We start from the raw sequence: 22,926 nt of genomic DNA, 5'->3' as shown, positions 1-22,926 counted from the left end.
CATAAAATGTTAAATGTTAAAACGTTTACATAATACAACTGAATAACAACGTTTACATAATACAAAGTTCACACCATATGAGCTTTGGATTTTGATGAGGATCCATATTTTGGTAGAGGAAAAGATGATTTTGATGGCACTGGTGATCCACATGTCAACCTTGTATGACCACTTTCCTTGCACCGACTACATGTCGATCTCTTCTTCTCTTCACCCTTAGACGGTATACGATCGTGACTTTTTGGTCGGCCAGGTAGCCTTCTGTCCATGGCTGGTGGCAAAACTGTTTGTAAGTCATCTGGTATGTCCCACTCAGAAGGATGTGGAATAGGGTAGACAATCTCGGCATAAGTCTGTCGATAAACTTCTGTAGTGTAGCAATCTATAGCGTATGCGCTTGAATCATCTTGGTTTAAATGAAGAGCAACTTTTATAACATGGCCACACGGATAACCAGATGTTTGCCATTTCATACAACTACACGTCTTTGCATTTAGATCGACTAGCCCATTTAAGTTATTATCCAGTACTTGAAACAAAGTGTTTGAACATGGTTCAACTCTCCATGACGTTGACTTCACAACACGTTTCGTTATCTTTTTTTCAGTCCATGGTGTAACACGATGTTCCAATGTTCCTGTAAATTTAAATAAACAATACTTAGTAAAATATAAATATGATAAGTTACGAATTCAAAGAAATAATACCTGCATGGTTTCTTTTCTTGTAGTACCACTGTTGAATAGAGGCTCGAAAAAACTCCATTAACATAGTAATGGGTAATTTCCGGGAATGACGACTTAGAGCGTTGATTGATTCTGCACTATTAGACGTCATGAAACCATATCTTGCTCCAAGTTGATGTACTCTTGACCATCTTTCAAACCCGACATCTTCTAGTGTTTGAGCACACTGAGGCAAAACACGTCTTAAACAATTTATATGCTTATTGAAATCCACTTCCCGATAAGCTTTTACAGCCTTCCAGTATGTCCATTTGTGCTTTTTTATACCAGCAGACCTTGATTTTAGATTTCTATACAAATGAACACCACAAAGTCCATGAAAAGCATCTGGGAAACACCTTCTAACAGCGTTGTCAATTGAGTTTGCCCTATCGGATATGATTGTCAGATTGCTAATAGGACCTATGCAATCCCTAAGATGCCCCATAAACCATGTCCATGAATCAGAGGTTTCAGATTTGCCAACCCCGTAAGCTATTGGCAATATCCCATTGTTAGCATCCATGGCTACTGCTAATAAGTTTACTCCAAGGTATCGACCTTTCAAATGTGCTCCGTCAACTATAATAACTGGGCGCATGCAAGTAATAAACGAACGAATCTACAAAATAATATACACAAGAAATATAATCATTTAAATGTGAAATGCATGTAACTAACAAAAATGAGTCAACAAAATTATATTGATTTACTAACCGTAGCACCAATGGCGATAAACAGCAACTCAAAGCGTCCATCTCTATCTGTTTTGATATGAGTTACCGACCCAGGATTTTTCAGCTTTAAATTGTGACAATAAGCCGGCAGTTGGGCAAACGATGCTTCTGGCGACCCCCTCAACAATTCCAAGGCATAACATTTGGCTCTCCAAGCTTGAGAATATGATATACTAATCTTGAACCGAGCATTCATGTCAGTCATAATTTCATGTCCCCGATATACCCTGCCATTCAAAAACATTAACTCAGCCAGAAAACCACCCAACACCTTTTTGTTTGCCTGTCTATGGTGAGGAAAAACTTGGGTTCTTGAACATGTATGTTTATCAATAAAAGTCCTAACTTGAAACATTTTGCAATCTTTTATTCTCTTTGCAATCATACGCCACGTACAGTTTTTGTCAATCATACACCTTGTTTCGAAACGATCTTTGCTTGATTTGTTAACTTTTAGTTGATAGCCATCTTCCACACATTTCGTATATAAAGCTATCTTCAAGTCTTCCTTTGTATCAAAACAATCATCTTTCTTGATACGAATAACTTTTGTGTAACAATCAACTGCTTTCTTTATCAACTCTTCTTCCGGTATCTGAAGTAATTCTGGCATATTCCAGTTATACGCCCGTGGCATTTTCTTTTCTTCGGGGACTTTTTCTTCTTCTTTTTCTTCTTCAGGATTATATGAATTACAGAATGGATGTTCAACATGTTCATTCACAGTCGTAACTTCCTCCTCATTATCATCAACATTACATTCTTCGGCAACGGCTGTTTCATCATCAAAATTCGGGTATTGACCAATATCAATATCATTACACGCATGGTCTGTTTCTTCTTCTGAAACATCATCAAAATCCGTGTATTGACCAATATCAAAGTCCGGATATTGACCAAGACCAAATTTCGAATACTGACTAGTAATCACAATTTTTTCTGTTGGCTCATCATCGTCTAACTGGTCAATACGAAAACCGGAATTTGGTGCTGAAAGTTGATTGGGATTTGGATTAGAGAAAGGTTGTGGGTTTTGAGAAAAACTTAGTTGATTACTACCCGCTACTGACCCAACAATACTACTTCTAGGTTCAACAACATACAATGTAACATCATCTTGTGAAACACTAATGTAAGCAATGAATCGTTCAACATCTTCATTGTCGGTTAACAAATAAACTTTACCATTTCTCTGATAAGATAGCCTAAATCCACTTAGGGGCTCTAAATTCAATTTATTTGAAACACGTAGCATTAGAGTTTCATAAGTTAACTTTTGTAAAGACAATTTTAGTTGAAGATTTATGGGTAAAGGCATATATTGTAAAACACCATTAACATTATCCCATGACCCTCCAAAACACAAATCTATCCAAACATGATCAACATTAGATGATTTCATGGTTGTAACTAAACAAACGAGATGCGAAACTAAGACCTGTTGCCGGATGGGGAAGGATGTCGTTGGATATAGGAACGGATGTCGCCGGAGAGAGTGATAGATGGAGATGGAATGAGTTGCGATTTAGGGATTTAGTTTATGATTTCAGTGTTATATACCCAAAATTTCAGTGTTGTGATTTACAGATTCTCGTTGCGATTTACGGATTATCGTTGCGATTTACAGATTCTCGTTGCGATTTACGGATTATCGTTGCGATTTACGGATACGCGTTGCGATTTACGGATTATCGTTGCGATTTACGGATACGCGTTGCGATTTACGGATACGCATTGCGATTTACGGATACGCGTTGCGATTTACGGATACACGTTGCGGTTTACGGATACGCGTTGCGATATACGGATACGCATTGCGATTTACCCATACGCGTTGCGATTTACGGATACACGTTGCGATTTACGGATACGCGTTGCGATTTATGTGTTCGCGTTGCGATTTTCATATTCGCGTTGCGATTATGGAAAATCGCAATGCGAATTTGTACTATCGCATCGCGATTTTCAAGAATCGCGTTGCGATTCTGGAAACTGATTTGCGATTCTGGGGATCGCGTTGCGATTTTTATTTCGCGTTGCGATTTTGTTGGTCATTTTGGCAAATCCAAAAAAAGTTGGTTAAAATCGTATATTATAACTTTTTTTTGGTCACTGAGGCGATTTTCTCAAAATTATATTATACGACAGTTTTAATATACATTTCAATAAAAATTTTAACGAAAATATTAATACTTTTTAATATTTTCAGTAAAATAGTACATAAAATATTATTTTTTTATTATAAATGTTATTTTTGCTAATTAATTTTTGGTATAACTCAATATTAATATTTTCGGTAGAAAAATAATGTTTTATGTAGCGTTTTCCCGAAAATGTTAAACATTTTAAGTATCGCATAATATTAACATTTTCGGTAGAAAAAAATAATGTTTTATGTAGCGTTTTACCGAAAATATTAAACATTTTAAGTATCGCATAATATTAACATTTTCGGTAGAAAAAAATAATGTTTTAGGTAGCGTTTTACCGAAAATATTAAAAAATATTAACATTTCCGATAACACATTTTCTTTATCGTATATTAAAGTTATTGTACCTAAGACATCCCTAAATGAAGCTTTTAAAATCTTCTCCCGGTTTATTTGTTTATTGTTTTCAACAAACTCTTTTAACTATGAAATGATCACGTGTGACACTCTTAATATAATGTTAAAAAAATGTGTTATCGGTTTTGTTATGAAATTATAACAAAACCGGTAAAAATTACTAGAAACATTATTATTTCTACCAATTTTGTTATTATTGTGCGTTTTACCGGTTTTGTTAACAAAATTGATAACGCGCTATCAGTTTTATTGTCGGACACTTTACAGAAAATGTTAAAAACATTGATGTTTTAGATAGAAATAATAATATTTTAGATAATTCTTTTACCCATTTTGTTATTATTTATATAACAAAATCGATAACATATTTTTTTAGTTGTATATTAAAAGTGTCGCACTGTAAAACTTTCGGTTTCAACATCTACAATCTCTTTAAAACAACCGATCATAATATGTTGTTTTCGACGAATGACGACATCATAATATTTCTATTTGGGTTTGAACAATAATATTTATGTAAGATATTTATATTATCAATTGATTAAAAAACTTCCAAACATATATTAATATTGTCTTTTAATCACATCTCAAACTATTTTAAAAAGTATTTAATATTTTAATTTATTTATTTTTTTTTAAATTGTAGGGGGATTTTCGGTGGGCTAGTGAAGCTTTAGTTATGCTTTATTGCTTTATTATTGTTGTTGTTATGTTCTGTCATTCTTTTTTAAACAGTACATATAGAGTAAGCTACTAATTAAATTAACAAAAGAGAAGGAAAATTAGGAACAAAAAAGTCTATTTTCCACACATTATTAATTAAATTATGGAGTATGGTATAATAATTAATTTAGTTGGGAATTAGGAATGATTTAATTGGATGGAGATGGTCCATTATCCATATTAAATTTATTGTCCGCAAACAATAACAACATCATTAGCTACATACATACACACATACATGTATATATATATATACATGCAAAGGAAAACCTACATACATACACACATACACAAAAAAAAAGCTAACCCTATTTTCGTATATAATGGGAGAGATAGGGTATTAGGTTGTCCCCAACGTTAGGTTGAGAGCAACTTTCGTGGAAGACATCTAACAATTATGAATTGTCCACCGTGAGACTCGATCCCACGACCACAAGGTTAAGAGACCTCTAATCAATCAATTATTTTTAATATTCGTTTTTTTATTTGTACCGCAAATAAATGATTTCACAGTTAAAAGCATGGTTTTCAGAACCGGACCGGTTAGCGAATCGATCATGCTACCGGTTCACTGGTTCAACCGGTCGAACCGGTCCGACCGGTCGGAAGAACCAAACGACGTCATCATTATTTAAAAAATTAAATAAAAATATCAAAAATATTTAATAAAAAATAATTTTTTATATCACAAGTCATATTCAAAGTAAATCATACCATATATAAGTTAAAAACCATAAAATCAAGTGAAACAAAATGATTCAAATTAACTACAACATAATATTTAAGGTAAAACATATTAAATAATAAATATAATTATATAACTATAATTAAAAAATAAATTTGGAGTTAAAAAATCATAACAAAATGATATTGTTTGGTTTATTTTTTTTTTAAAACAACCCCACATGGCTAAGAAACATAGAAGAACATCCCAAAAGTCTAAAGAGTAAAAATATGATAACAAAACAATCTCACATTGCTAAGAAACATAGAAGCGCATCACAACTAACTTCTATAAATAATAGAGGTAATTTGACATTTAAAATCATGGAACCTTTTGGTGAGCATTGAGTGAAATATTCTTTCACTTCAATCAAGCTCGAATTTTAGGGTTCAATCGAGCTTCTAATTTTTTTTGAGTTCAAGCCTTTTTGAGTTCAAGTTTCAATATTATATTTCGAGTTTGAGTTGAACTTGATAATTTTTAGCTTGTGAGTTTGAGTTGAGTTGAGCTTACTTTTAAAGTTTTCAAGTTCGATTCGAGCTCAGCAATACTCGAGTTCGACTTGGCTCGTTTAACAAACGACGTTGTTTGGTTTAATTTTTTTTTAAAAAAAAAAATCCCGGTTTTTTCCGGTTTTCAGCCGGTCCGGTTCGAACGGTTCAGCGGTTCTGACCGGTTCACTAATAGTGGTTCAACCAGTTTAGATTGAACCAGACTAAGTAACGATTTCCGATTGAACCGATCGATCCGATCCGATTTTCAAAATAGAGGTTAAAAGTCAAACAAAAGATTATTACTATTAAAAGTTATATTTAATAGAAATTCCAAACTTGTATTTTTGAAACCTTCCAAACAAAATCGAAACTAAATAATAAATATATAGAATATATAGATTACATGATATTTGATTTGGATTGGGTAGAGTTTATATATATATTTAAAATGACTAAGAAAATATATATAATTAGATTATGTAATAATTTACAGTTAATATTGTAAATATATTTAATTAAAGTGCAAGCATATTATTTTTTATTTTGAGATCTATACATGCTTTTTTTAGAGTAGAAAAACAATAGGAAAAATATAAAACAAAACAGACCAACCAATGAACCAAATAAGCTTATTAATCTCTAAATAAAAATTAAAATCAATGAAAATATGATGTACTGTTTTTTATTGCCGTTTAAAATTGCAGCTAAAATTTATTTATAAATATTATCCTAATTTGTCAACAAACAGCAGTGAAGATCCTACGACACATTAATGCCTTAATTGCAGGCTTTTAGCTTTTGCCATCTATTAAACCACAACTCAAAGCTCGCCTTTTCATATCTCTATCTCTTTCTCTCTCATTTCTCATTCTCTCAAGCTCACAGCTTTGGTATCTCTTTGAGCAGTTCACCGGCACCGACCTTGCCGGGATCTGGTCGGAACTTTCACCGGAAAAAGCATGAACCTCAATTGAGCTTTTTCCCATTTTTTAGCATTCTGTTATAAGCTGAAGAAACAAGCTTTTTGGATCGGTTTGAAAGACAGCTTTTTTTTGGGAGGGGATGTTATTAGAGATTTAGTTGAAACCGAACCATATAAATTCTGGGTTTTGCTTATTTTGGTAATGTATGTGGAGTGTTTACAAGGTTTTAGCCAAAACAAGTGTAGCTTTTAAATCTGGGGTTCTTTTTTCTTTCTCAAGTTTTGCTTTTGGTAAGCTTGGTGGAGCTGTTGTTTCTATGTGAAATAATAGTTTAGTTGTTCCAAAGAATCTTAGGCTTTAGTTATTTTTTTAATGCAAAAGTTTGGTTACAAGGGAAGTTTAGAGGTTGAAGGAGCTGGTGATTAAGCTGATTAAAATTACCAGAAATCACCTTATCTTGTTACAAAAACAACCTGAAGTTTCGTAGCTGTTCTTTCTTCTTCTTCTTCTTCTTTTGCATTATATTTGATTAAAAGCCTGAATTTTGGATCAAGTGGAAGGGAACTTTAAACTCAAGTGTTTGTTGTTATTGAGTTGAGATTAAGGTGAGAAGGGGTAATTTACAATGTGTAGAATAGAAGAAACAAGTGGAAAGTGTGATTACAAGAAACAGTGGGAAATGAAGATTAAGATCTTTGGGGAAGGGAAAGTGGAGAAGTTAAAGAACTCAATGGTTTCAAGGCCTAGAATGAAGCTATGGATGTTAAGGGCATTAACCACAATTTTGTTATGGACTTGCTTTATTCAATTGATGGCATTGGGAGAAATGTTTGGTCCGAAATTCTTGAAAGGTTGGCCTTCTTGTTTCACTCAATCTGATTCTGAATTGCCTTTGGTTGCTGAACTGTCTTCTATTCCACCAAAACTCATCCTTCCTCCAAAAAGTAAGTTTCCCAAGGTTTCTCTGTTTCAATGTTAATTTTATATGTGAATGAAGAGTTCCCATTTCCCCATCTGATATGATTTTAATTTGCAATTTCTTGAGTATGCCATCATTGATTTCAACAATTTTCATTTTGTTCTATATTTGGTGTTTCTCTGCAATATTTTCATTTCTCCTGAACAGCCAAATTTTGCCAAAGATGCCTTTTAAGTCCTTAACAAAGACTTTGCTTCTTATAATCTTTTTCCCAATCAAGTTGTCTATGATTACTGTTCTTATTTGATGGTTGTTTTTGCAGGGTTATATAAGAACAATGGTTATCTTATGGTTTCCTGCAATGGAGGACTTAACCAAATGCGAGCTGCGGTAAGTCGATAACCGGTTTTTTTTTCTCATAACTTTCCTGTTCAGATGCTAACCGTTTTGTGTCGTTTCCTGGTTCGATTTGCAGATTTGCGACATGGTTGCCATTGCCAGATACCTAAATGTCACGCTTATTGTCCCGGAACTAGATAAAACCTCATTCTGGAATGACCCTAGGTACATGCTATTTATTTAGCCTTTGTTTCTGGACAATTAAAAAGTTTTAGAATTATGCCCTGCAATTCAACATGATCGTCTAATTGGTGTTCGTAATATCAGTGAGTTTAAGGACATTTTTGATGTTGAACACTTCATTACTTCCTTGAGGGATGAGGTTCGGATATTGAAGGAACTACCACCTCGAATTCAGCGACGGGTTGATCAAGGAATGTTCCTCTCTATGCAACCGGTCAGTTGGTCCGATATTTCTTATTATGATCATCAGGTTAGTTTCCTATAGCTTGAAGATGGAATAAGCTTTGGTGGCTTGGAATTGTTCACTATTCATTAAATTGCAGCTAATTTCTGGAGTAATTGCTTGCAGATTCTTCCTCTTGTGCGAAAGCACAAAGTTGTACAGTTGAATAAAACCGATACTCGGTTTGCAAATAACGAACTACCCCTCGAGATTCAGAAGCTGCGCTGCCGTGTAAATTTCAATGCACTGAGGTTTACTTCCCAAATCGAGGAATTGGGTAGGAAAGTTGTCAAGATTTTAAGGGAGAAAGGCCCTTTCCTTGTGCTTCATCTCCGTTATGAAATGGACATGTTGGCCTTTTCAGGCTGCACTCATGGCTGCAACAGCGAGGAAGAGGAAGAACTTACGAGAATGAGGTAAGCCATAAGCTTGTTTGTCGTTTCCATAACTATAAATTTTGCCATCCCTTCACTAATCACGGCGAATCCGATGCTATTAGGTATGCTTATCCTTGGTGGAAGGAAAAAATAATGAATTCAGAGATGAAAAGGAAAGAAGGATTGTGCCCTTTGACTCCCGAAGAAACATCTCTAGTATTAAAAGCGCTCGGTATTGACCGCAACGTCCAAATTTACATTGCTGCCGGAGAAATTTATGGTGGTGCTAGTCGGATGGCTCCGTTGGCAGAAGCATTTCCTAATCTGGTCAGTAAACTGTAGTTTCTGCAACTACAATGCGTATGTATATACCCTAACAATCGTCGTTTCTTGTAAAACAGGTCAGGAAGGAGACTCTACTTCGATCGGACTTGAAATTCTTCCAAAACCACTCATCCCAAATGGCAGCATTGGATTATCTAGTCGCCATAGAAAGCGACATTTTTGTTCCGACATACGATGGAAACATGGCCAAAGTTGTCGAAGGCCATCGGAGGTAACATATTAAGCCTAAAATTTACACTTTACCATTCTTTTCTTAGCTCGCATCATATCGATGGCCTGTTCGAGTTCGGTCTGATTTACATTGGCAATTTCCCTGTTTAACACGTTCCAGATTCTTGGGGTTCAAGAAAACCATCTTACTAGACCGAAAACTTCTAGTCAAGTTAATAGATCAATACCAAAATGGATTGTTAAGCTGGGAGGAGTTCTCCGATACCGTGAAGGAAGTTCATTCGAATAGAATGGGAAACCCAAAGAAACGGGTCGTGATTCTGGATAGACCGAAAGAAGAAGATTATTTTTATTCGAATCCACATGAATGTCTACAACTGTTGGATGAACCTTTGAGAAGAAGATGAGGCGAATAATGGTGGTTAAATTATGATCTTGAATTATACTTTTGTACTTGAAATACATATTTATTACCAGACATAACTCGCAAATAATGCAGATCCCAATTTGTTTTTGTTAGGTTATTACTTTTTATTTAGTTTTCAGCCGTGGTTCCAAAGCTTAATCAGAGAGTATTAATTATTTAAATTAGTTGTACTATAACATTAAAATAACCAAATTATGTTGAATTTAAAGTACATCGGAATCAGAATTAGACATTTTTTAATATATAAACCCCAAAAGGAACATAAATATATATGGAGTGTATTCCAAGGAATTACAGTACATTGTTCAAAACATGAACTCCCATTAAAAAAAAATGGAAAATGACTCCTGCACCAAGAAATTCCATTTAGAAGAATTCAAAATCCCTAGATGTCTCTCTCCTCTTTCACATACATAAAATTTAGGATGGTTGAGTTGAAGAAATAGAGGAAATGAGTGATCCAAGAAAGAAAGTTGAAAACTTTGATAAAAATTAAAACTTGGTAATTGTGGGGTGATCCACCCAAATCCCACCAAGTAGTCAAAACCATATGTGTGACACTCACCCAAACATGTGCGGCAGTTCTATCCCCTCAATGTAGCTTTCTCTGCCCCCACACATCTCCATCTCCATCTCCTAAAAGTGGGTTATTTCCTATAAAGTTTCATACTTTTCACCGATATCAACTACCTAAAAATTAAATAGAAGTATCATATTCTAAGATAAATATTAAAGTTTGAACTCGTATAAAATGAGATAAGATGAGAATTTTTTACTATTAGATCAATTAAAATATATTAAACAACTAATAAATGAAATATTAGTGATTATATATAAAAATATTAAATTTGAAGTTGTTTAAACGTATTTTTGTAGTATATGAGATGGTTCATAGTTCCCATCTTGGGTTTTAAGCTCCTATATCTTTGATTCTTTTCCATGATTCAAATGATGGAAAGAATTAATCCCATGAGGACTTTAGTGATTAAAAATTGGTCGTCTAGCTCTGTTGGTAAAGCGGAAGGCTCTTAACCTTGTGGTCGTGGGATCGAGTCTCACAGTGGATAATTCATAATTCTGACTGTCGGAGGTCTTCCACGGAAGCTACTCTCAACCTGGCGTTGGGGGTAGCCTACTATCCTACAGAGGTCTTCCACGAAAACTGCTCTCAACCTGGCATTGGATATGATGAAAAAGATAAGATCAAGATCACTATATCATAATTTAAAGGATTAGTTTATTTTTTTTCATTTAGCAGCCCAATGGCACTTAATTAATGTTGACCGATTAGATATCTTAATCTGTTTATTTTAAGTATTTTACAATGTGTTTTCTAATCATAAAAGACAAAACCTGACATATGGATTTCTACCTAATACATAAATCAGGTTCAAAGAATTTTTTACTTCTTTATTTATTGTACTTTTGAAATATTAATTAAACACATATAATACTTTTTAATCTAATTTGTATAATATTAAAGACGTTAAAATATTTTTGAGACTGTTAATCTATTTTTGAAATCAATATTAACTAATTATACTCAATTAAGAGATTATTATACACCTAAACTCTCTCCACCCTGTAACATCCAAGAATATGTCAACTACAACTCATAATAAAATAGTAGATAAACTACTCCATTTACTCACTCACATATTTTTGAGTTTATATTTTATTTTATTTTAAATCATATATTTTGTTACCATCCCTAGTCCCTAGTCCCTACACCCACAATTCGAATCTGAATTGGCACAATGATACGCCACCGTTTACTGGTGTTGGGAATCTAAATTTCCAGGTCATACAAGCAATAAGTGTCTAACTCAAAACAGACAAGCAAGGTAAGATTGAAGGACATTGTTCCCTTCCCTTGTACACCCTAAATTCACTAAATTTCCTCCTTCACGACGTTACAAAATGCAAAATCATCAAACCTATAGTCTACAGCAAAAAACTCCTGACCGCACACCTGGTAATGACAGAAGAAACATCATTCGAGCCTAAAAAGAAAAGGCAAAAGCTTTTCATATGGAAAATGGAAGATACTGTGATTACATAATACCGTAGAAATAACAAAGCAGCTTCTCATGTTTATATATATATATATATGTGTGCATGCACGCACACCTCTGTCTGGAACAGGTAAACCCTGCATCCAATACCAATCATTTTCCTACATATTCATCAAAGGAAAAACTTCAATTGTGAATATCAATCAGTTCAGGCACTTGACAAGCCTACTGATTCATCTCTGATAATCAAGTCCTACTGCTCATTTACTGAGTGGGAAGGGCACTCTACTGATACACCATCTTCAGAGACTCAGCGACAGACTCCTTGTGAGTAGGAATTGTGTGTGCATGTTAACTAGCTCAGGGGTACGATTCAATGTTTTAAAAGGAGCAGCATTACCCAAGTATGACTCAATTGAGTTCTGAGTATTTGCAAATGGAATGTCAACATCATTCTATTACAGTCCATTAAATTGTCTGCGAACCTGTGATCATTTATCTGTTCAAAAAAGTAACTCACGAAAACAATTATGCTTCCTCTTGCTATACTATTGGACTCAGGTTAATATTAGATACACCAATATGTTTGGGATGGACATGCTTGATTTTTTCCTTTTTCAATCTATATTACTATAGCAAAATCAGAAAATTAGAATTATAATATCCGAATTTAAACGAATGATGTGAATTTTTCAAAAAAAAAAACATATATATAAAATTTATAAAAGGATTTTTTTCCAAAAATTTCAAAGTGTCCATACTTTTTAAAGTGATGTTAAATTTATATTTTTAATATTTTATATGTAAATTTTAAAAAAAGTTTTTTCGCCACTGTATATGAACGATGCTGCGCCTGCATGCTCATCAAAGTTGGGCAGACATGATAGAACTAAGCATTATTCGGTTGAGACAAAAAACCAAACCAAGCTTATACGGATTTGTTTCTGTAACCTGAACGAAGGATATATTTGTGTTATATCTTTTCACAGTTTTATTAATTTTATAATAAACTTGGTCGAATCAGTAACCAAAATTGGAATCCGACCAGTTTGATAAGTATCGGTCATCGGCATAAGGCGGTGAGAGCAGAAATTCAACCGATGCTACAAGATAGGATCATGCAACCCTAAAAGGATGCCTTGAAGAAATCGTTGATTAAGTTGGGTCTGTCCGCACAGGTCGAAGCTTGGGTGCGGGCGTCTTCGACCTGAAACCGATGTCCCAATGCATGTAAAAAGAAATACAGCACGTCTTAATATAGTAAAAAAGATAAGCATACTGCCTACCTCGGCTTAAATGAATTATTTGTCAATTAAAAAAAACTTTTGAGCAGTTGGCAGGAGAAGATGTGCCATGGTTGATCACGGCAAAACTTGAAGTACAAACTCAGATTAATCTTTCTATTGGACAATAGCACATATAATATATTTGATCTTTACATTAAAAGCATAGAATCAAATTTTTATGTGATGTTCTAGCTCATTCTTTTGTACCAATACCATCTCCAATATCTCTGTTCATTCCTACACATTTTCCGGTAAAGACATCCAACCAATGGACATCTCAACCCATTCACGTGACGAATATGCTATGCTAATCCCCCGGTGCGGAGGTGCCAATTTATGCCAACCGTGTTAGCAGTACAGTATCTTCAGAGCATGAATGGCACACTACTAAGATTGCGTTGCACCTCCAATTCAAACGATATAAGGACAAGAATCACTAATACCCATATCGATCATTCAACTTAGTTCTACCGTCACCAGATTGCCCTGCAAGGAACATAGAGTTTTTAAAATAAAAATCACAGTGCAATTCCTATGAATGAAATCATGTTTGCAATCCATTCATCGGTACACATTACAGATGCTACGGTTAAACCCAAATGAATACCTTCAGGAGGAACCCATGTTTCATCTGGATTGCTATCAAGAAATGAAGGCTTCTCAGGTCCAAGCACTCGTTTCGGCTTCTTCTCGTTCTTAGATTGATTTCTGGCCAACAGATCAGGGGTTTCATACAATTCCTCATCATCTGCATGGTACCCTCTAGTGTGCCTCAGTAACAGTGCCACAGCATTCTGTGCAATTTCTTCAGCACCTGTAGCGGATGCCGTAGATTGATCCAAGGCTTTATCATCCACATCGGGTTTCTTAACCTGTTTCTGTTTCCTTATAATCAGACCGGAGGAAGCAGTTTCAATTCCTGGCTCTTTAACCTGTGAATTGTCCACAATTCCAAGTGCTTTCTTCCTATCTTTGTAGTCAACAAATTCATCAACTTCATTTGTATCTACTTCTATTACTTGATTTGATTCTTTAATTTCCTTGTTCTCAACAGCACCAAGCCACTGTGGCTTTGCAATGGTATGGATAACTTTTTCCCCCTCAGATGTATCACTAACAAGATTCTCTTCTGGTTTCTTTGTTGATTCGGTACAGACATCTGCAACTGCCTCTTTCTGCATGGGAGAATTTTCTGGTTCTGTAGATGTACTGATTTTTTTGGGTTCCTTTGGAGTCTGCTTCTGGACAACAGCTGCAGGAGGTTTAGACTTTTCGGGTGCTGGTACTTGTGCCTTTGTATCCCTTTTCTTAGCAGCTTCTCCCATTGGATCCGAAATCTTCAACAGGTAGGAGATCCGGTCCAACTCAGTCTGAAGGGCAGAAAGTTCCTTCCCAAGTTGCTCTGTCCTATCAAGCTCTGATGAAGAAAGAATCAGCCTAGTTGGCTACAGGCATTTCACTATTTACTCTACGCTTCTTTAGATTGCCAAGTAAAAGTTCTTCCTTTTTACATTATCCATGATTCAGTAGTTTATTCATTAATTGTTGGAAAACATTTTTGCTTTTGTATGCTAAGGCTTCTTTTTATACTTTGCTTTCAAAGGAAAAAGGAAGCAGCAGAAGGTTGCCATTAGAAGAAGCCTAAGAAAATGTAGAAGGAAAGACAATGTGTTTTTAACTATTTTCAACAACAGCATTCTGCATATTTTATAAACTTGTAGGAATATACACACACAGACACACATATTTTAGTTTAAAAATAACTCACCTAGCTGGGATGAAAGCCCAGACATGTAAGCATCAAGTGCATCTCCAGCTTCAGTTTCTAAGCCAGTTTCTGATGCCATTTTATTCTTCTCACTCAACAGCAACTCTTTCTTGCCTTCAATTTCTTTTGTGATGGCATCTCTCTTATCAAGAAGACTATCAGCAGTTTCAATAGACTGGGTTTCACCAACCTTTTGCACAGTGGGTTTCTTCTTTGTTCGGTCATAGAAGTCATCATCGTCACTGAAGAACCAAAAATCATTATGAGCATCAAACATTTATCTAGCTTCGTAAGTCAACTGAAGAACAAACCAGAGGCTCGTCCTTCTGATATGCTTAAAGAAGAGAAGAAAACTAAGAAAAATAAATGCAATAACAGGTAATTACGTATATATTTTAGACAAGTAACCAAGTATATAACAAAAATTTGCATGCGTTTCAACAACTTTGGCAGCAAAGGTAACATAAAATCTCTTGTTTTCTCAAAATGGCAATTACCTTTCAAGGTCCTCCTCCTCATCCTCTGGCCCTCCTTTTCGCTTACCGCGAGAAATCTTTCCAGCACGGGCACCTATGCTTTCACGGATACTGTCGTTTAGAGTCTCTTCCAAGCTTTCAAGCTCCTCCAGTATCTACCAAAATTGATTTGTGTCAGAAATATTCTTTGACTTCTCTTCACAATCAAAGTATATAATCCAATAGAAATGCACCAGACTCCTATCCACATAACTTCCAACATACCTGTGTCATCCTTTGTTCATTCCTAGCAATCTGAGTTTGTTGGCCTTGTGTCAACCCACCTTGTGCAATGTCTTTGGCTCGTATTGCATCTATCTCTTTCTTCATATGGGCAATCTATTTCCAGAACAAGTTGAAATAATAATAATTAAGACAAACAAATAGAAAAACACAAACGCGAAATAGATCAGAAGGTGATATCTGCAAGTTGAATCTAAAGATCTAGAAAGAAAGTTTAGACAACTAAAACAAACAGCTCAAATGACGAAAAGAAATGTGTTACTAAATTCATTTCATAGGACATCAAAGAAAAAGGGTTTGCCTTTTCAGTCCTTTTTATTATCTTATCCCGGGTTTTCTCCTGCTTCTCTGTAAGCTGCCCTTTGTAGGTTTGCCAAGTCACTTCATCAGCATCATCCTGGATATCCAAATGACATTAATAAGAAAATAAAATTAACAAAAAACATCTTTTAGTCTTGCAATGGAAACAATAGGAAATTAAGGTATGAAATAAAAATGTACAATATACGTGGCCATCAAGTGAAAATGGCAAGCACTGCCCCCCCCCCCAAACACACACACACAAATAAATAAATAAAAAGAGAGAAAATGATAAGAGAGCCTAATGCTGAAGCAATTGAATAAGAAATCAACACTTAATTGCCTGCAGGGAACGAAGTCATCAAATTCATTACAATCATCTGATTGGTAGCTGATGGAATGAAGTGGATCCTAAAGAAAAACAACTGTGCCATTGCAATCATTCAAATTTTGGGAGGAAGAGTCCAATTTTTTTTTCATAAAAACATTGTTTTAATCACATAGAACATAAACCCAAAAAAAAACTACAAAGCATTATATTAGTTTCTACGTAGTACAAACCTCAGCTTCTTCAATAGCATCCTCTCCCATGCCCCATGAGATACCATCGGAAAGAGATGCTTCTGCTCTTGCTCGTCTAAGTGAAGCTTCCCGGTCTAACATCTCTTCTCGGATCTTAGCTTCTCTGATGACTTTCAAGTCTTTTTCCTACAACACAAATAGCAATTAAATTACAGCAATCGAACACAATAAAGACAATCTCATAAAGAACATATGAATTACAAGTTCAATGACCAAAACAATAAAACAATGCTGCATTTCTTTCTAGTTCTTCCAATAGAAGAACAGATCAGAACAGAATGTTAAAGAAGAAAAAAAGTTGTAATCCAGAACATATAAACCAATAAAGCATTCCATCAAAACATATTCGTGAAAAGATGTCATGTAATATAAATAATATAATAACTGAATGTTTATATAACAAATTGGCCCCAGTCAAATTAGGTGATAATTAATTAAGCTCCGAAATGAAATGTTGTCTCACCTGAGCCCTTATTTGAGTCATTATTTGAAATTTCTATAATCAAGTTTCAAAGGCTTATCTGATCTCATTTTCAAATAAGGGCTCATTTGAGACAACATTTTGTTATAAGATGTAATATAGTGTAATTATATTTTAGGCATATAATGTGGCTTAATCTTAGGAATAGGTTTTTATTGTAATTAGCATATAAGAGCAATGTTAATATGAAAAAGCATTATATTTTTTCTCTCAATTTCTCTATTTGACGACACATTTCACTCAAGGGATCACTTGATTATAGCCTACAACTCAAATCTAAATTGTTGATTTGCCTACCACTACTTTCATTGCTTGGTTCATATTTTATTTTATTTTATTTTGAAATGTAAAAAGAAAAAGAATTGTTCCACACAAAAAGTTGGCAAGAAATTCATTAATTAACAGAAAGCTCAGAGGTTTAAGAAAATTTAGTAACCCATCTGAGCCACTGCTCCACAGGATTCAGATTTCAGAGCATTAAAGATAAAATATTTTGGTTGTTGGATGCTGTCACGTGATATTTTAATTGTCCACCACTAAAAAATTAGATAGGTATGAGGGTATTTATGAATAAACTAAAATGAAAAAAATCTGGAACATGACGGGATTTCTTTTGCCTACATGAATGCCACTTTCAAGGGTATGTACAAGATTTCATAAAACAAAACCAACATGTGATCATATTTGATGGCAAGATAAGAAACTGGAAATTCCAATAAAGAAAAGATTTACAAACAAACAAAATACTTTAAGTGAAAAAGGTAATTCTATCTGTTATACACTTCAACCCCTAAATAGAAATTAATATCAAATGAAAGAATAAATAACCAAAATAGGTCGCATAAAAGTCTTACCGGTGGCATCAACTCAGATGGCCCTTGGAAAATATACAAGCGCGTTGAACTACAAATAAAAATGAGAAAAATCCATCAGAACCTGGTATGACATCTTTCTTTCTCTCCCACTTTTCTTTTTCCTTTAATAAGTTAAACAAGAAAATACTAATGCAATATAAAAGGTGAGATCAATAAAGAACTAAAACGTTTAAAAATTTTAGGGCACACTGAGACCCAAGTTACTAAACATAAAACCTACATAAACTTAAATGCATCATCTGCAAACTCCCTACTAGCCACCCACACCCACCCCTTCTATATTTGTGTCTACAAAAAAAATAACTGACGAATTTACAAGTGAAGAAAACATGTCTTCTATGGCAAATATTTGCATCAATTTTCCCACCATAATGTAGACTACAGTAAAGGGATAACTGCGTAAGCCAGATAGTCCTTTAGAACGGACAAGAGACATATATGCACATCAGAATATGAGGTGGGTGGGAAGAAAAGCAGCATTAAAGCAATGGAATTATGAATGAAATATGAATGGGAAAGGAGATGGAACTCGAGAAAACTTAGGGTTATGGAAAACCTCTAGTTCCTCTCTATTAATTCAGAGATAATAATTAGTTAAGTTGGCTGTAAAGTGTAAAGCCTACAACTTATTTATACGGGTTTGTTTTCTTGCAAGTAAAGTTATAATTCTAAAAATAGATTTAAACCCTAAAGATGTCTATCTAATAACCTAAAAGTACTTGATAACCCTAGCCTTAGCCATCTATCACGTCTAATAATTAATAAATATTACTATAAAATAAAGCTGAAATAATAAAATATTATAAAATAGATAAAGCTCCTGTCTCACAATAGTGTGCAATCCTCAATCAAATTTTGGCTCTAAAACTGATATCACATACATCCATGGGATAACAGTAAAATGAGTAAGGAAAATCAAAAGGAGAATCAAACAAATGGATGGCATTGGAAGAAAGATGGAGAAATAAAGCTATGAGCAAATAAAGACAAGCACGCAAAAGTCTACTTACTGGCCAAATCGAATGACATCACCCACGTGTAAGTCCACATAAGTCCTTTTAGTCACCTAAGATGGCGGAAAAAACTCAGCATGATATTGCAAGCACAAGACATAAAGATAGGCCTCTAAACACAAAGTTCCTACTACAGAGCAGAAAGTTGACCTTTTAAACGTGTTACCATCTTAGCAGAAAATCCAACATAAAAACTGAAATACTTTAGCATGGTAAAATGCAACTTGGTACAACAAATATAATAAAGTTGGACAGCAATACCTGATTCTTATTGACAGAAGTGCCATGTGTACTGCCAAGATCATAAAGATGGGCCTCGCCACTGCTCCTAAACTGAAGCACTAGTAAAGAGAAACGATGATTAAGAATAACAAAAGGAACATTAACTTTAGCAGTCCTTGAAATTAAAATTTGTGCATAAAACCATAGATATTTGAAATGCAACAACAGTCTATCAATAGCATTACACGGATAAAACAGAGAGAGAAAAAAAAGATTTACAACACGCAGCATAAAAACATCATATTGTACAAGTGAGTAAATTGGAAACCAGAGAATGCACTAATCATGGAATCTATGACAACTCTAGCTTCTAGAGCGTACAGAGTTGGTCATTTTAGAGAAGTTTGATAAATCATTGCACAACAATATCACAAGCCAGAGACGCTATTCATTTCAGTCAATTTAATATGGTTTTATTATAAAGTAGAAACTTCAAACAGCAGACAAAAGACTTCAACTCAGACAAGCTATATTGCATGAAATGTACAAAGATTAACATTTTGCTGGCCAGTGAAAAGATTAAAATAGGTTAAGGTTTGATAGCCTTCACAATGAATTTGAAATATGTAACTCTGCGTAACCGTAACCATAATGATCTGAACTTTACAAAAAGGAAACCAAAAAAAAAACTTTGCTCCTTTTACTGGGAATCCGCTCACTTTTCCCATTTTAAGGCCGTAAAATTTCTTTTCTAATTGATAGAATCCCAACAAAATAATCCACTATAGTCCATGTTTTATTCTACAGACATTTCCAACTTAACCAACCAAATTCAAGCTATTAAATTCCTCATTTATTGCACATTGCATATTTGCATAATCAAATAAAAATATTTACCAGCATGAAACCTCGAAATAGTGGGATGTTCAAGCACAAAATCACAGAGATCAACACGCCCAAACATATAAGCTCCCTTCTCATACCTACACAAACAAAGTTCAAAAAATTTCAGCATCCCCCCAAAAAAAAACAATAAGAATGGAGGATTAAAAGGGTGAAAACAATTACACTTCAAATTGGTCAACGATGCAGCCATCTTTAAGCACCTCGAGGAAGAAATGATGACAAGGAGGTCCACTCCACTGAGGGATTGTGTAAGGGACAGATGATTGGTTTGAATTTAATGGCCTTTCAATTGAATTGGGTTCCACATTTGAGTATGCTTGTTTTTCTTCGTCTTGGGGATTTTGCAGGTTAGGGTTTATGGGAGGAGGTGGCGGCGGAGGACCCATCGAGGTTTTGGCTGTATTGGTTTCGGATACGTCTTGGGCTTCCGTTTCGGGTTCGGTCGAGGGATTAGGATTCCGGGGAGGCGGTGGACCCATCGTGATAGTCATGGTTGCGGGAGGGGGAGAGAGAGACAAAAGGAGAGGATTTGCACAAGTTTGAGGGTAAGGCGGCACAGCGAGCAAAGTTAAGGCGGATCTAAGTAATAGGGATGAGCATGGTCGGGTCGGATTTTCAATCAATCCAATTCGACTCGAAAATTATAATTCTTCCACTTGAACTTGACTTTATTTGAAAAATATATATTTTCACCTGACCCGAATTTTGTTTGACTTTTTGAGATAAAATTCTAACCCTACTCGAAATAATATATTTATTAAATAAATGTTATTTTTATTAAATAAAAATAAGAATTTAATTGAAAAAAATAATATATAGATAAGTATTATTGAAATTCTCCTTAAATATAAAGGTAAAATTATATATTTTTCTTGGGTCTGATCGGATATTTTTCACGCTAAATTCAAATTCGACCTGATTCAAACACAACTTCTAAAAAAACCCAACCAGATCCCAATTTTTTTGAAATAAATTCGACCCATTTATATCAAAACCCATCAGGTCCGAGTCTCATGTACATCCCTAGATCTAACAATGGGTTACGGGTCCAAGCATTAAGACCAAAAATCACAGAATCGGTTTTGATGGTCTTCTATAGTTGTATATTATTATTTCTAAACCTGTATAATAAAATTTAAATTGAAATATTTATAAATTAAAATTTATGTAAAATTTTATAATCAAGGTCGCACAATAGGAGAGTTACCTATTGTTTAAACACGGATGGATCAATATTCGACTATTCGTAGATTCGATAAATATATATATATATATATATATATATATATATATATATATATATATATATACAGTTAAAAGCGTTATTATTAAACGGTTTTAATAGAACTATTGATAGTTCCATTATCCTACAAATAAAACTTTGGGACATATATCCACATGAATTTCGCTAGAACAAAGGGTTTCATCTTCTTGTTATCCTAAACCTTATCATCTGTAAGGTTAAATAAAACATGTAATAATACTAAAATTCCATTTATAAAATATCTTTTCAAGTACTAACACAATTTTCAGTACATATATTCACTGTTAAAAAACAGATGGAAGATGATATTTTTAATTTTCTAGGGCTATTTCAGGAACAGTCCCTAGAAGGCTAACAGTAAGCAAACCCATTATTGATCTGAATACTCCATATTTACTATTTCACAACTTGATTTAACAATGTTCAAAATCAAGCATTAAGCGTACATGGGGCGTATGATGCATGAACTTCATACACTGCCCTACAATCTTATCATATAGCTTAATCAAACCTCCTTCGAAAACCCGGAGTTTCGAAATATACATAGGATGATTCTATAAAAACCAGGTGTCTTCAAGGATGTCGAGATGTAAAAACCAAGGGAATTGCTTACATAGATCATGCCCTGGGTCCTGAATTCTTCTTTAAGAGGGCGTAGGCGTCGCTGTATATGGCTATCACGTTCGAGAATACGGCAAGGATAATCATGAAAAGAGCTAAGATCTTGTCTTTCTTTGTTGCTATGAAGTGGTGATCCCTGAAACGCCAATGGAAACAGAATTAGACTAACAATTGATATTCGACACTTGATATGGCAAATTGTATGTCCACTGAAAACGATCAAGACGGATACGAACTTAAACATGAAAATATTACGCAAATGAGTAGGGCAGATGAGGCAGGAGCAACAATTTTCAATAACATCCACATAACATCAAAAACGAACCTAAGAGGATACTCACGATTAATAATACCGATAATGAGAATCACGAGAGCCTGGCAATGGTAACATCTCATGATTCTGGATAATTGAACACACCGAACGTTTCGAGATATCGAACACTAAAAACATGTCTCCCCAGGTTTCAATACAAACCAAGTTTTGTATGCAATTGAACCCTACATTTCCGAGCCACTGCCAATGATGTTTCAGTTTCAAGTTTTATCTCACATGTATAAACAATCTCTAACGTATGACAAGAGAAAGTTGATCGCAGATGTGAAAGCAGGGAAACTAAAACGTAGCTGATATCTAATTGAATCGGAAGACCAAAAACTCACCTAAGAGTAACCGCTGCAGGAAAGATGAACCCAAGGCAAACTGCAGCAGTTGCTCCGATAAACTGGAAAGCATCCCAGATACTGGGTATGAAATTAGCTCCCAAGAAAATAACTGTGATGAGTCCGACAGTTATACATGCAAACCTCGTATTAGACAGAACTAGAGGCCTTGCAGAAGGGAAGAGGAGGCCATCCATGTTGAGTCGCAGTGGATAGAAAACAATGGGAAATACAAGCA

The 22,926-nt window shown here is 34.6% G+C and overlaps 3 protein-coding genes across 4 annotated transcripts; 1 reads left to right on the top strand and 2 right to left on the bottom strand.

The window, feature by feature from the left end:
* The first annotated feature begins 6,810 nt into the window (after window positions 1-6,810).
* Window positions 6,811-10,006, top strand: LOC120164034 (rhamnogalacturonan I rhamnosyltransferase 1-like). The gene is made up of 8 exons (XM_039173805.1): window positions 6,811-7,837; window positions 8,135-8,202; window positions 8,288-8,376; window positions 8,479-8,644; window positions 8,744-9,033; window positions 9,117-9,321; window positions 9,396-9,550; window positions 9,671-10,006. Exons 1-8 carry the CDS (start codon window positions 7,519-7,521, stop codon window positions 9,915-9,917), a joined length of 1,539 nt encoding a protein of 512 aa, XP_039029736.1. The 5' UTR covers window positions 6,811-7,518; the 3' UTR covers window positions 9,918-10,006.
* A 3,382-nt stretch (window positions 10,007-13,388) lies between these two features.
* On the bottom strand, window positions 13,389-20,705 carry LOC120164016 (kanadaptin-like). Of its 2 annotated transcripts, none has more exons than XM_039173795.1 (12): window positions 20,306-20,469; window positions 20,135-20,220; window positions 19,277-19,348; window positions 19,013-19,068; window positions 17,982-18,030; window positions 16,626-16,772; window positions 16,066-16,161; window positions 15,747-15,860; window positions 15,504-15,637; window positions 15,007-15,248; window positions 13,846-14,655; window positions 13,389-13,724 (listed from the first exon to the last, which is right to left on the bottom strand). In XM_039173795.1, exons 1-12 carry the CDS (start codon window positions 20,331-20,333, stop codon window positions 13,675-13,677), a joined length of 1,884 nt encoding a protein of 627 aa, XP_039029726.1. In that variant the 5' UTR covers window positions 20,334-20,469; the 3' UTR covers window positions 13,389-13,674. The 2 variants fall into 2 exon arrangements, with proteins under 2 accessions (XP_039029726.1, XP_039029721.1); XM_039173790.1 differs by having other exon boundaries at window positions 13,391-13,724; window positions 19,277-19,356; window positions 20,306-20,705.
* Window positions 20,706-22,007: 1,302 nt separating this feature from the next.
* Window positions 22,008-22,905, bottom strand: LOC120164005 (amino acid transporter AVT6A-like). The gene is made up of 2 exons (XM_039173783.1): window positions 22,689-22,905; window positions 22,008-22,164 (listed from the first exon to the last, which is right to left on the bottom strand). The coding sequence occupies exons 1-2, from the start codon at window positions 22,883-22,885 to the stop codon at window positions 22,026-22,028; spliced, it is 336 nt and encodes a 111-aa protein (XP_039029714.1). The 5' UTR covers window positions 22,886-22,905; the 3' UTR covers window positions 22,008-22,025.
* Between the last annotated feature and the right edge of the window lie 21 nt (window positions 22,906-22,926).

Source organism: Hibiscus syriacus, unplaced genomic scaffold (genome assembly GCF_006381635.1).
Source record: "Hibiscus syriacus cultivar Baekdansim isolate YM2019G1 unplaced genomic scaffold, ASM638163v2 tig00002919_pilon, whole genome shotgun sequence".
NCBI classification, from domain to species: domain Eukaryota; kingdom Viridiplantae; phylum Streptophyta; class Magnoliopsida; order Malvales; family Malvaceae; genus Hibiscus; species Hibiscus syriacus.
The sequence above is the reverse complement of the archived record's forward strand: the minus strand, read 5'-3'. Positions and strand labels throughout refer to the sequence as shown.